Here is a 14046-nt window from a genome sequence, read left to right as displayed (position 1 = left end):
AAGCTCAGCTTCTGGTCTCGCAACTTTTTGCTGAGAGTGCGAAGAGCAAAAAGTTGTGAGACCGGAAGCTGAGCTTCCTTCTTTGCGCCTTCCAAGTTTTCCGGCAGCTGCAGCGCCCCACCCGGTTGGAGTTTCCCTAGCGGGGGCAGCAGGTGAACCTTGGGGCCCAGCGGGAGGGCGGCGGTAGTGGGAGGGTGGCGGCGGCAGCGTCACCGGGCAGTAGTCACTGGACGGCGGCAGGGTGGACGGCTGCGAGCCAGAACTCCAGGACAGAGGCATCAACGACGGCGGCTGGACATGTTGCTGTACGCCGTACATGCTGGCATTGCGTGGCTGGCACTAGCCTGTTAGCTGGGCCAGGCCGGGGGCTCCAGCCCCATACCCATGCCCAGCGCAACGCCAGCATGTACGGCGTCTAGCAACGTCCAGCCACCACCGTCAGTGCCTCTGTCCCGGAGCTCCGCCTCACAGCTGACCACTCTGCCGCCGCCCCACGGCTACTGCCCAATGCTGCTGCTGCGGCGTGCTGTATGAAAAAGAGAGAGAGAAAGAAAGAGAGAGATAGCAAGAGAGAAAAAGAGATAGCAAGAGAGGGAGAGAGAGAAAGAGAGAGGGAGAGAGGAGGGAGAGAAAGAAAGAGAGATAGCAAGAGAGAGATAGCAAGAGAGCGAAAGAGATAGCAAGAGAGGGAGAGAGAGGAAGAGAGAGGGAGAGAGGGGGGAAAGAGAGAGAAAGCAACAAAGAGAGAGAGAGAAAGAGAGAGATAGCAAGAGAGGGAAAGAGAGAGGGAGAGAGAGAAAGAGAGAGGGAGAGAGTGGGGGAGAGAAAGAGAGAGGGAGAGGGGGGAGGGAGAAAGAGAAAGCAAAAAAAAAGAGAGAAAGAGATAGCAAGAGAGGGAGAGGGAGAAAGAGAGAGGGAGAGGGGGGAGAGAGAAAGAGAGAGAAAGGAAAAGAGAGGGGGGAGAGAAAGAGAGAAAGCAAAAAGAGAGAGATAGCAAGAGAGGGAGAGAGAGAAACAGAGAGGGAGAGGGAGAGAGGGGGGAGAGAGAAAGAGAGAGAAAGCAAGAGAGGGAGATAGCAAGAGAGGGAGAGAGAGGGGGAGAGAGAAAGAGAGAGAAAGCAAAAAAAGAGAGAGAGGGAAAGAGAGAGATAGCAAGAAAGAGAGAAAGAAAGAGAGGGGGGAGAGAAAGACAGCGAGAGAGAGAGAAAGAGGGGGGAAGCAGGGTGAGGGAAAGACATAGAGGGAGGGAGGGAAGGAGGGAGAGAGAAAGAGAGCAAAAAAGAGGAAGGAAGGGAGAAACAAAGAGGGATGGAAAGAGAGAGGGAAAGAAAGAGGAAGGAAGGGAGGGAAAGAGGGAGAGAGAGAGAGAAATAGAGCGAAAGGGAGGAAGAGAGATTTTTTTTTGTCCAAACCTTTTTTTAGTCCCCCCTCCCCCGCTCAATGTTCCCCAGGATTTTGTAAATGTGAATAATGTGCCGCGGCTCAAAAAAGGTTGGGGAACACTGCTTTAAGGGGTGGGATGGATCTAGAGTTTTTGAGTTTATTGTTAACAAAGTTGTAGAAGGCATGAGTAGACTTTGTCCATAGAAGGTTTTCTTCTTGGATGATGTGATAATTGGTACATTCAGTCTTTATTTGGTGACACAAATTTTTATAGCAGCTTTTGAAGTTTGAAACATGGCCTGCTTTATTTTTGCACCAAAGAGTTCTTTTTTTGGTTTGGAGCTTTCTTATTTTTATGGGTAATTTGTTTTTCTTAGTTTTGGTGAATATTAGTGGTACGTATAATTTGATGACTCTTTGGATTTCAAGTAAAAACATATTGTAGTGGTCTTCAGTAGTGATGCAATCAGAGAAAATTGTGTGCCAGTCGAGAGGTGAGAGGTAGGCTTCGATGAGGTCGTAATTGGCCTTTTTGAAGTTATAGTTGGTTGTCCTTTCGTTAAGATGGTTTTTGTGAGGGTGTATGATTAGGTAAAAGTCAATCATGCTATGGTCACTGTTAGAAAAGGGTTCTTTTATTTGTAGTCCGTAAATTGAGGGTAGACTGTTGCAGAAGATGAGGTCAAGACAATTGTTAAGTCTAGTGTTGTTAGTAACTAGTTGATCTAGTCCTAGGCTAGTAATGGCATTGTAAAGGGTTGAATGTATGGGTTCAGTGGAACATTCGTTTAGGATCCAGTTTATATGTGGAAGGTTTAAGTCTCCGAGAAATGTAAGAGGATGAGGGTGGGAGCTTGCCCACGTTAGTAGTGAGGTTAGTTTGTTCGCGTGTGTGATATCATAATGAGTGATATGTGATGAGTGTCAACAAGCTCAAACTCAACCCAGACAAGACGGAGTGGCTGTGGATCTTACCTCCCAAGGACAACTCCATCTGTCCATCCATTACCCTGGGGGGAGAATCACTGGCCCCCTCAGAGAAGGTTCGCAACTTGGGCGTCCTCCTCGATCCACAGCTCACATTAGAGAAACATCTTTCAGCTGTGGCGAGGGGGACGTTCGCCCAGGTTCGCCTTGTGCACCAGTTGCGACCCTAATTGGACTGGGAGTCACTGCTCATGATCACTCATGCCCTCATCACCTCTAGGCTCGACTACTGTAACGCTCTCTACATGGGGCTACCTTTGAAAAATGTTCAGAAACTTCAAATCGTGCAGAATGCAGCTGCGAGAGCAATCATGGGCTTTCCCAAATATGCCCATGTTACACCAACACTCCGCAGTCTGCATTGGTTGCCGATCAGTTTCCGGTCACAATTCAAAGTGTTGGTTATGACCTATAAAGCCCTTCACGGCACTGGACCAGATTACCTCAGGGACCACCTTCTGCTGCACAAATCCCAGCGACCAGTTAGGTCCCACAGAGTGGATCTTCTCCGGGTCCTGTCAACTAAGCAATGTCGCCTGGCGGGACCCAGGGGAAGAGCCTTCTCTGTGGCGGCCCCGGCCCTCTGGAACCAACTCCCCCCAGAGATTAGAACTGCCCCCACCCTCCTTGCCTTTCGTAAACAACTTAAAACCCACCTCTGCCGCCAGGCATGGGGGAATTGAGATCCTCTTTCCCCCTAGGCCTTTACAATTGTATGCATGGTATATATGTATGTATGTTTGGTTTTTATATTAATGGATTTTTAATCATTTCTAATACCAAATTACTATTGTACACTGTTTTATTGTCGCTGTTAGCCGCCCGAGTCTCCGGATAGGGGCGGCATACAAATCCAATCAATCAATCAATCAATCAATCAATAAATAAATAAATAAATAAACTGGAGCTCTATAACATAGAAAGAAGCGAAGTGTGGTATCTAAAGTCAGTTCACAGATGATGGTTTCAGGAAGATAAAGTTCTTGTTTAACTTGCACTTTTTAAAGATTGAGTGATTTCTTGTAAAAGATTGCAACACCACCTCCTCTGCAGGATTCACGGTCAGAACGGTAAACTTGATAGTCACTTACTGTGATAACGGAGTCGGGGAGGGATTCATTTAACCATGTTTCACAGATAAATATGATGTCGAATTTAGCAGTTTGTAGTAAGAGAAGGAGTTCAGGTATTTTATTAACGATGCTTCTTGAGTTCATCAGTTTACATTTGAAATTAGCAGTGGATGTTGTTGAGGAAGTAAGGGGCATGCATACCTGGTCTTGGTTTATTGAGAGTTGGTTTTGAGTAGTGATCGATTGGGAGTTAGGATGGTTGTGGGCGATGGTGGTTTGAAGGTAGTGGTTAATGAGGGGTTGATCTTGGTTGAGGGTAGATTGGAGGTTGGGGTGGTTTTGATTGATGATGGTTTGGGGGTTGGTTGGTGGATTGCGTAACTTGGTTTTGATGCAGCTGGCATGGTAGTCGATAGAAAAAGATCAGTTTGGCCTTGTTCTTGACGTTTTTTTTAGATCTGCTCGTAATTCACGGGATTGGATACATTGTAAAATTGATAAGTCTGGTCTAGAGCGAAGTTGTTTAGGGTTTCAGTCATCTCTGGTTAATGAGTTTATGGTCTTAATGAATTTGTGTTTGCTGAGTTCATTTGTGAGAACTACTCTGCAGAATTTGGGGGATACTGAACCATCTCTATACAGTAATACCTCGTCTTACGAACTTAATTGGTTCCGGAAGTAGGTTCGTAAGGCGAAAAGTTCGTAAGACGAAACGTTGTTTCCCATAGGAAACAATGTAAAAGCGATTAATCCATGCAAAAAGAAAAAAAAATCGCAAAATGGCGCTCCGCTGGGCGCCACCGCCCGGCTGTCACCTTCTGAAACAGCCGGGGGGCTTCTCGTTCTCCCCAGGTTCGGGTTTGGGTTCCGGAGGCCGCTGAGAAGCGCCCGGTTGTTTCAGAAGTTTACAGCCGGGCGGCGCGATCGGTGGCGGCGTTTTCGGCCAATCTGGAGGCTGGAAAGGAGGTGGGGAATCCCAATAGGGAATTCCATGGGTGGAGCTTTGACGTCACGAAGGGGGGGAGGAATCAGATGGGCGAAAGGGGCTCAGGCTGTTAGCGTTGGCTTTAGGGAGTACCGTGGGGGGAGGGAATCCCAGGTTGGTGGAGGCTATTTCACAGTTGTCGGTGGCTGCTGAGAGGCATCAGCTGGGCGTCGGGGAGGAGATCAAAGCTAGTGACTCCTTGCTTCCTTTCCCGGCTAGTGGCTTCCTTTTGCAGCGGAAAAATCCCCTCCCTCCCCACGGTAGTTTCAGCTGTCTTAATTAACTCGAAAGTTTATTTATTTATTTTATTTATTTATTCATTTGTCCAATACACAAATACATAGGAAGAAAAATAGACATGTAGTAATATATACAAGGGTAAAGTGAACTTAGAGGAGAGGATATATGAAAGGAAGAGAATATATAAGATAGGTGGAAGAAAGGAAAGACAATTAGACAGGGGACGAAAGGCACGCCAGTGCACTTATGTACGCCCCTTACTGGCCTCTTAGGAACCTGGAGAGGTCAATCGTGGAGAGTCTAAGGAAGAAGTGTTGGGGGTCAGGGGTTGACACAATTGAGTCCGGCAATGAGTTCCACGCTTCGATAACTCGATTGTTGAAATCATATTTTTTACAGTCAAGTTTGGAGCGGTTCGTATTAAGTTTGAATCTGTTGTGTGCTCTTGTGTTGTTGCGGTTGAAGCTGAAGTAGTCATTGACTACTCACACTCACAAAATAAGACAGTGCCCACAGTGTGGCATTAAAGCATTTTGTAGCCCTTCACTGGTCCAAACCAAGAACAACCCACCTCTAGTTTCACTTAACCGCCCCGAGTCTTTGGAGAGGGGTGGCATAGAAATCTAATAAATTATTATTATTATTATTATTATTATTAATAATAATAATAACTGCAGTGATTCACTTAACAACTGGGGGGGGGACCCATGGGGGAAGGCATCAGAAAATTGGTTGCAAGTCATTCAAAAACTTATTTAACAACATAAAATCTGTTTCCAATTGTCATGATAAGTGAAGTCCTGCTTATAGGTCAACTCACCCCTGAAGAATAAGAAATGTGAAATTAATCTGTTTCAGGGGAGATCCCGAAATGATGGGAAATGCCCATGTGGACTTATGCCAATCAGACCATCTCCTCCTCTTCTCTCCCTCTCTTCTTCTTCCTCCTCTTCTCCCTTCATCCTCTTCCTCACCTGTCATTCACTGCAACTTGTGCAACTTCTGTTTCTCCTCTTCATTCTCCTCTTTCATAAACGGGGCAGTAATTCCAGCTATTTAAGTCTTATTGATACACAGCTTCTATTTGAACACACACACACAAAGTGTTGTGTCCATCTCCTCCCCCAGTAATGCAGTCTCATATCCCCTGTCTCTTTTTTCTCAAAAGCCTTGCCCTTTGGCTCATGGGTCTTATCCAAATATTCAATATGTTTCTCCTCCCTTCTCCCTCCCGATTAGACCTTGTTCTCAACACTCCTGGTTTGTACAACTTGCCTTTGGACCAGGAAAACACACAAATGTAAAACAAACACAGGAGCGATGTCTTGCCAAAACTCTCTCCCTGCTGGTTAATGAAATTTTTTGAGATTTTTCAGGTGGGAAGGAAGCCCTTTCATGAACTCCGGTCGGTTGGTTTCTTCCTTCCCTTCCCTTTTTTAAATTTTCTGTTGTAAGGGTTAACTGCAATTGTTGGCTTGTTTGAACCACGGAAACTCCTCCCTGGGATTAAAAAAAACCAACGCCCACCTCTCTCCGAAGAACTTGTTTGTTGAAAAGGCAGCTTGCCTCGAATTCCACACAGACTCTTCAAAATGTCCATCTGGATGGGAGTCGTGGTTGCCTTGGGGCTCGGTCTTTTGGGGTTTCTCTACCTGACGGGCTTCTTCCGCCGAAGACGAGATGGGGAGCCTCCTTTGGACAAAGGGTTCATCCCATGGCTAGGACACGCGTTGCAGTTCCGCAACAACAACATGGATTTCTTGCAAAGCATGCAAAAGAAACACGGGGAAATCTTCACCCTCTTGATCGCAGGGCAGTACATCACCTTTCTGATGGACCCGCTGTCCTTCGGTGGCATCGTCAAGGAAGCCCGGAATAAGCTGGATTTCATTTCGTTTGCAGCCGAGCTAGTCCTCAGGGTGTTTCGATTCCAATCCACCGAAGAGACGCACAAGATCATCGAAACCGCCAGCACGAAACATCTGAAGGGAGAAGGCCTGGTGATGATGACCCAAGCCATGATGGATGGCTTGCAGACTGTCTTATTCCAGTGGCGGGAGGCCTCCCAAGAGGATCCGAAATCCTGGAAAGAAGATAGTTTGTTCCACTTTTGTTACAACACGGTCTTCAAAGCTGGCTACCTCGCTTTGTTCGGCACCGAGCCCGTTGAAAAACAGAAAGAAAAGGCGAAACGGAAAGATGAGCAGCACATCGAAGAGGTCTTCATCGAATTTCGCAAGTATGACAAGCTCTTCCCGCGCCTCGCGTACGCCTTGTTGACCCCGAGGGAGTGGGTCCAGGTGAAGAATATCTGGAACTACTTCTGGCAGGTTCTCTCGGTGAAAAACGTCTACCAGAAAGACAACATCAGCCGGTGGATCAGCGACCAGTCTCAACAGCAGGCCGAAAATGGGATGTCCGATGAAATGAGGGACCGCTTCATGTTCCTGCTGCTTTGGGCCGCTCAAGGCAATACGGGCCCAGCTTCATTTTGGCTCCTGGAGTACCTGATGAAGCATCCCAAAGCCATGGAAGAGGTCAAGAAGGAAGTTGAGGAGGTGGTGAAGAAGTCCGGCCAAGAAGTGGCCTCTCGCCAGAAACCCTTGAACATCACCAAGGACATGCTCAGCCAAACGCCCATTTTGTGACAGTGCCGTACAAGAGACCTTGAGGTTAGTCACAGCCCCCATGTTGGTCCGTCTCATTTTAGAAGACATGGACTTCAGACTCCACAACGGAAAGTCCTACTTTCTGCGCAAAGACGACAAAATCTTCCTCTTCCCTTACCTCTCGTCCCACATGGACCCTGAAATCCACCAGGAGCCCCAGGCCTTCAAATACGACCGTTTCCTCAGCCAAAATGGCAACAAAAAGGAATTTTTTAAGAACGGTGAGAAGGTAAAGTATTTCACCATGCCTTGGGGGGCGGGCACCTCCATGTGTCCTGGCCGTTACTTCGCCACCAACGAAATCAAGCTTTTCGCCTTTCTGATAGTGGCTTGTTTCGACCTGGAGCTGATCAATCAGCAGGAAGCGATCCCTGCCATCAATAAGACCCGCTACGGATTTGGGGTGATGCAACCCGAGAAGGATGTCCAGTTTAGGTACCGTTGCCGGTGCTAAAAGCAGTAGCGGAAGATCTGCAGACGATAACCAGGGATATTTCATGGATGAACTGGTTTGTCTTGGAAATTCAGGCTTTCTGTGTTTGCATGTTTTGTGTGTGTGTGTGTGCATGCGTGTGTGTGTGTGTGTGTGTGTGTGTGTGTGTGAACTACCTTTCCTTTTGCACTTAGTTTGCACACAATAATCTAGGATAACCAGGGATATCTCACCAGTGAACTGGTTTATCTCTATAAAATGCAATCAGAGACTCACTCCCTCTGTGTGTGTGTGTGTGTGTGTGAACTACCTTTCCTTTTGCACTTAGTTTGCACAAAATAATATAGGATAACCAGGGATATCTAACCAGAGAACTGGTTTATCTCTATAAAATTCAATCAGAGACTCACTTCCTCTGTGTGTGTGTGTGTGTGTGTGTGTGAACTACCTTTCCTTTTGCACTTAGTTTGCACAAAATAATCTAAGATAACCAGGGATATCTCACCAGAGAACTGGTTTATCTCTATAAAATGCAATCAGAGACTCACTCCCTGTGTGTGTGTGTGTGTGTGTGTGTGTGTGTGTGAACTACCTTTCCTTTTGTACTTAGCTTGCACACAATAATCTAGGATAACCAGGGATATTTCACCAGTGAACTGATTTATCCATATGTTATGCAGTCAGATCCTCTCTTTCTCTCTCTCTCTCTTAATGTTTGTGCATTAACTCCCTCTTTTCCTTTACACATTTTGTCTGTTGCGCAAATCCCCACACACAGTTTGACTCCTGCTCCCTAGCTGTAGGGAAAGAGGAAATCTCTGCAAAATCTAAAATCCACCCTAAAAAAATAAAGCAGAGGCACCTTCCTGGAAATTAACCCTCCCAAGCGACTCCCAAATTATTATTATTATTAATATTAATTCATAATTATAACATTATATATTACCCTCCCAAATTATTAATATTATTATTTTAAGTTCATGCAGATCCTGTATACTGCACAAGTCAAAAAGAGGGCTAAGTCTGCACTACTATTACTATCAATCTTGTCATCGTTCCTACCACCCATTTCCTCCACTTATGACTGCACGACTGTTACTTAATAATAATAATAATAATAATAATAATAATAATAATTTATTAGATTTATTAGATTTGTATGCCGCCCCTCTCTGAAGACTCAGGGCGGCTCACAACAACAACAACAACAACAACAATAATAATAATAATAATAATAATAATAATAATAATAATTTATTAGATTTGTATGCCGCCCCTCTCTGAAGACTCGGGGCGGCTCACAACAATAATCAAAGACAATATAACATTGCAACAAATCTAATATTAAAAGAGAAAGATATATAAAGCCCCGACAATTAAAAACCATGCAACACATACATACCAAAACATAAAATATAAAAGACTTGGGGAGGTGTCTCAGTTCCCCCATGCCTGGCGATATAGGTGGGTCTTGAGTAATTTGCGAAAGACACTTGCCGCTTATATCCTTAAGATTTTTATTAATATTGTTTTCTGATTGCTTATTTGTGCCCTGTGACAATCGTTAAGTGTTGTACACCTCAGAATCCTTGATGAATGCATCTTTTCTTTTATGTACACTGAGAGCATCCGCACCAAAGACAAATTCCTTGTGTGTCCCATCACACTTGGCCAATAAAGAATTCTATTTTGTTGTAGCCTATCCAGCATATGCTAATGTACACAAACTGAGTTGTGTCTTCTATTGATCGGAGGTTCTGGGTGAAATTTCCTAAGGGGTTTTGGAAGAGACAGAAGAATTCCAAATAAGGGATTTTTTCCCCCTTTCCGTGTAGCAGAAATACAGATGGTCCTCGATGTATGACCACAATTGAATTTGAACTTGCAACCAAAATTTCTGCGGCTAAGTGAGACACACATTAAGTGAATTTTACCCAACGTTATGGCCTCTCTTGCCACTTTAGTTAAGCGAATCCCTGCAGGTGTTAAATTAGTGATGCAGTTGTTAAGGGAATGGAGCTTTTCCATTGACTATTGCCAAGAGGTCACTCCAGGATGCTGCAACCGTCGTAAATTTAAACGGTCACTAAATAAGGACTGCCTGTATGTGGCACCCAGCTTAATTCTAACTCTTCCTCAACAGAGTCTTTGCCTGAGGCAACGAAGAAGGAAATGATTTGATGATTTAATAAACTAAAATCGACACCTTCAGTGCCTTGTTTTTATCAAGTGTAGAGATATGAAGGAAATTTAACCTTTGCCTAGCGTCGTTTTTGCTGGTTAAAAAAAAAGAAGTGGCAATGATAGAGACTGCAAAATTTCATTTCTCCCCTCTGCCTTCCCCAATGAAAAGCTAAGGAAAAAGGAAATAAATACCCACCCATTTACACCTTGTTTTTAAAGGCTACACTCAAGGGCAGCCAAAAACACAAACATTTCTAAATCAATTGAGGTTTTCAAAAAAAGACTAGATAACGTCTCCTGCTTGAGCAAAGGGCTGGACTAGATCAGTGTTTCTCAAATAGTGGGGTGGGCCCCCCTGGGGGGGGATGTCGTGGAGCGATGCCAGGGGGGGGCACATGACCCCAGAGAATGTGCTTTTTTTTGCTGCAGAGTAGGGGTTTTTTTGCACCAAACAATAGCCCACAGCACAGAGCAGGAGATATGAAGTGCAGATAACAAACCCTTAAGAGTCACCATGGAAAAATATTTAACAGGGATGAAAAGAAAGGAGGAGAGAGACGGAGACAATGAGACAAATGTAAGTCTTGTGAAAGCTAAAACAAGGAAATATGACGAAGAGAAGTGTAGGCAGCACTTGGCTTCACTGTGACTATGGTGGGAGACGAGGAGAAACCGCTATGTTTACTGGGTCTAAAAATGTTGGCAGCGGACAACATGAAGCCAAATAAATTAAGGCGCCACTTAAACACATTACACACCAATCGCGCTGATAAGCCGCTTGAGTTTTTTCAGTGAAAACGTGCTAAATATTGAAATCATCCCCGCAGAGTTGGAAGGGGGCGCCAAAAAGTTTACTTCTTCCTGGGGTGGGGGGCATAAGAGAAAATAATTGAGAAACACTGGACTAGATGATCTCCAAGGCAGTGTTCTCTCTAAATTTTTTTTGGGGTGGGCGGAAAAGTATAGTGTCTGAGCGGCAGTCCCTTCGGGACTGGGCGACACAGAAATAATAATAAAATTTCCCTCTCGGCTTCTGGGCAGGTTTGGAAAACTCTGAGTTGATGATGATTTTTAAGTGAGCGATTGCTCACCTGCTCAGCTTAGAGGGAACTATGCTCCAAGGTCCCTTCCTTTTATTCTGCATCCTGTTTAATGTGGTCGCTGGGAGACGAACCCCCATTGCTGTGGTGAAATCCATTTTCCCCCCTACTGATTCTGGGGTGTGGCGCAAAGGAAGGGATACTGCAAAATCTCCATTCCCCCGCCACTCATGGGCCCAGCCAGAGACGGTATTTAGCGCTTCTATAAACTGCTCAAAATTTCTGATAGTGGTTCCCCAGAACCTTTCAGAAATTGCCGGATTTCACCCCCACCCCATTGGAAGAGTTAGAACCAGAAGTGAGTTCCTCCTGGTTCACTAGAACGAGTAGCAACCCACTGGTGACATCGCAACAGTGATGGGTTCCTACGAGTACGAGTAGGTACGCAGAACCGGTAGAAAATTTTTGATTTTTTTTCTTCTTTTCTCTTCTGGGCACGAGGTATGTTTTTCCTACTGCAGTAAACGAGGTTGAATGTGCATAATTTTATGTGCGTATGTGTGCACATACACTTTATATAGTAGATAATGTATATTTTTGTGTGCCTGTGTGTAATATGTCTAGAAACATAGAAACATAGAAGACTGACGGCAGAAAAAGACCTCATGGTCCATCTAGTCTGCCTTTATACTATTTCCTGTATTTTATCTTACAATGGATATACAGTATGTTTATCCCAGGCATGTTTAAATTCAGTTACTGTGGATTTACCAACAACGTCTGCTGGAAGTTTGTTCCAAGGATCTACTACTCTTTCAGTAAAATAATATTTTCTCACGTTGCTTTTGATCTTTCCCCCCAACTAACTTCAGATTGTGTCCCCTTGTTCTTGTGTTCACTTTCCTATTAAAAACACTTCCCTCCTGAACCTTATTTAACCCTTTAACATATTTAAATGTTTCGATCATGTCCCCCCTTTTCCTTCTGTCCTCCAGACTATACAGATTGAGTTCATTAAGTCTTCCTGATACGTTTTATGCTTAAGACCTTCCACCATTCTTGTAGCCCGTCTTTGGACCCATTCAATTTTGTCAATATCTTTTTGTAGGTGAGGTCTCCAGAACTGGACACAGTATTATTTCAAATGTGGTCTCACCAGCGCTCTATATAAGGGGATCACAATCTCCCTCTTCCTGCTTGTTATACCTCTAGCTATGCAGCCAAGCATCCTACTTGCTTTTCCTACTGCCCGACCACACTGCTCACCCATTTTGAGACTGTCAGAAATCACTACCCCTAAATCCTTCTCTTCTGAAGTTTTTGCTAACACAGGCATATATACATAGGATAGAAAGGGAAATTGCATCTCTTTGAAGCGAGGTCAGGCACCCTAACTCTAACCCAAATCCTTGACGTGAGTGACGTCAAGCTGGCCACCTTTTAGCCAGTCACATGACCTTTAAGCCACCCCCTGGTCACATCATCGCCAAGCCACTCCCATCTGGTCACATGGCTGGCAAGCCACACCCACAAAATAAACCACGCCTGCAGCGTTGTAGTAAAATTTTCTGCTGTCCTTCACTGCATCACAGCGATGTCACAAAACCCCATTTAAAATATATACATTTTTTGGAATTTTGGCGGCAGGGGTGTGTGTGTTTCCTCTGCACATGTACAAAAGCCATGTTTTCAGCAGCGCGCATGCATTGCCATCTTGTTTTCAGCTTTTTGGGGGTGGAGATTTTTTGCTACTGTGAGTGCGTGTGCGCAGCCACGAGACGCGCTCACATGGCACGGGAGGAAGTGAAGTAGCAGTGAAGTAAGTTAGGACCCACCCCTGGAGAGAACCAACCCATCAATTCTGGCTTTATACGGGTAGTTCTCGACTTACGCCTGCAACTGACCCTCAAACTTCCATTTGCTAAGTGAGACAGTTGTTAAACGAGTGTTCCCCTATTTTATGACCTTATTTGCCACAGCTTAGGTGAATCCCTACATTTAAAGCCCTACATGGCATGGGACCAGATTACCTCCGGAACCGCCTGCTACTGCACGAGTCCCAGCGACTGATAAGGTCCCACAGAGTTGGCCTTCTCCGGGTCCTGTTGACTAAACAATGTCATTTGGCGGGCCCCAGGGGAAGAGCCTTCTCTGTGGTGGCCCCGGCCCTCTGGAACCAACTCCCCCCAGAGATTAGAACTGACCCCACCCTCCCTGTCTTTCGTATACTACTTAAGACTCATTTATGCCGCCAGGCATGGGGGAGTTAAGATATTCCTTCCCCCTAGGCCATTACAAGTTATGCGTGGTATGTTTGTGTGTATGTTTGGTTTTATTATAAGGGTTTTTAGTTGTTTTATTAATTGGATTGCTACATGTTGTTTTTATCAGTGTTGTTAGCCGCCCCGAGTCTGCGGAGAGGGGCGGCATACAAATCCAATAAATAAATAAATAAATAAATAAATCACTGCAGTTGTTAAATTAGTAACACATTTGTTAAGTGAATCTAGATTCCTGCTTATCAGAAGGTCACAAAAGGTGATCACATGACTTCCCCATCACAAATACAAGTCAGTTGCCGCAGCATTTGAATTTTGTTCGTGTGACCATGTGGATGTAGAAACAGTCATAAGTATGAAAACGGTCGTAAGTCCCTTTTTTCAGTGTGGTTGTAAGTTTAAACGGTCCATAAACAAGTGGTCATTAGTTGAGGACTAACCGAAGTTATTCCTTCTGTTTTACGATGGTATTAATTATCCCTTTTCCCCATCACACTCCAAGGCACCCAAATTCACTTGCCAACAGAAATTCACTGTTTGCAATTGAATTTTGTTGCATTTTCTGGCAAGGAGGACTCAGAATTCCATATTGCCTGATTTCTGCCCACGTTATTCCAAAATAGGGCATACTATGCGTTAATATAAATAAAACAGATGAGAAGAAGAACACTGCTTAAAGCTGAACGATAATGTTCTGTCGGGCTCTCTGGTAGACTCCTCCCAAAAATTCACAGGTACAAATTTCAGACACACACACACATTTGAAAATTCAA

At 44.7% G+C, this 14046-nt stretch overlaps 1 protein-coding gene across 1 annotated transcript; it reads left to right on the top strand.

The window, feature by feature from the left end:
* Positions 1 to 6208: 6208 nt before the first annotated feature.
* CYP8B1 (cytochrome P450 family 8 subfamily B member 1) lies at positions 6209 to 9960 on the top strand. The gene is given in 2 exon segments (XM_070727072.1): positions 6209 to 7313; positions 7315 to 9960. Coding segments are annotated over 2 exon segments (1530 nt in total). The 5' UTR covers positions 6209 to 6260; the 3' UTR covers positions 7792 to 9960.
* The last annotated feature ends 4086 nt before the right edge of the window (positions 9961 to 14046 follow it).

The sequence above is a fragment of the Erythrolamprus reginae genome, chromosome Z, assembly GCF_031021105.1.
Source record: "Erythrolamprus reginae isolate rEryReg1 chromosome Z, rEryReg1.hap1, whole genome shotgun sequence".
NCBI classification, from domain to species: Eukaryota; Metazoa; Chordata; class Lepidosauria; order Squamata; family Dipsadidae; genus Erythrolamprus; species Erythrolamprus reginae.
The sequence above is the reverse complement of the archived record's forward strand: the minus strand, read 5'-3'. Positions and strand labels throughout refer to the sequence as shown.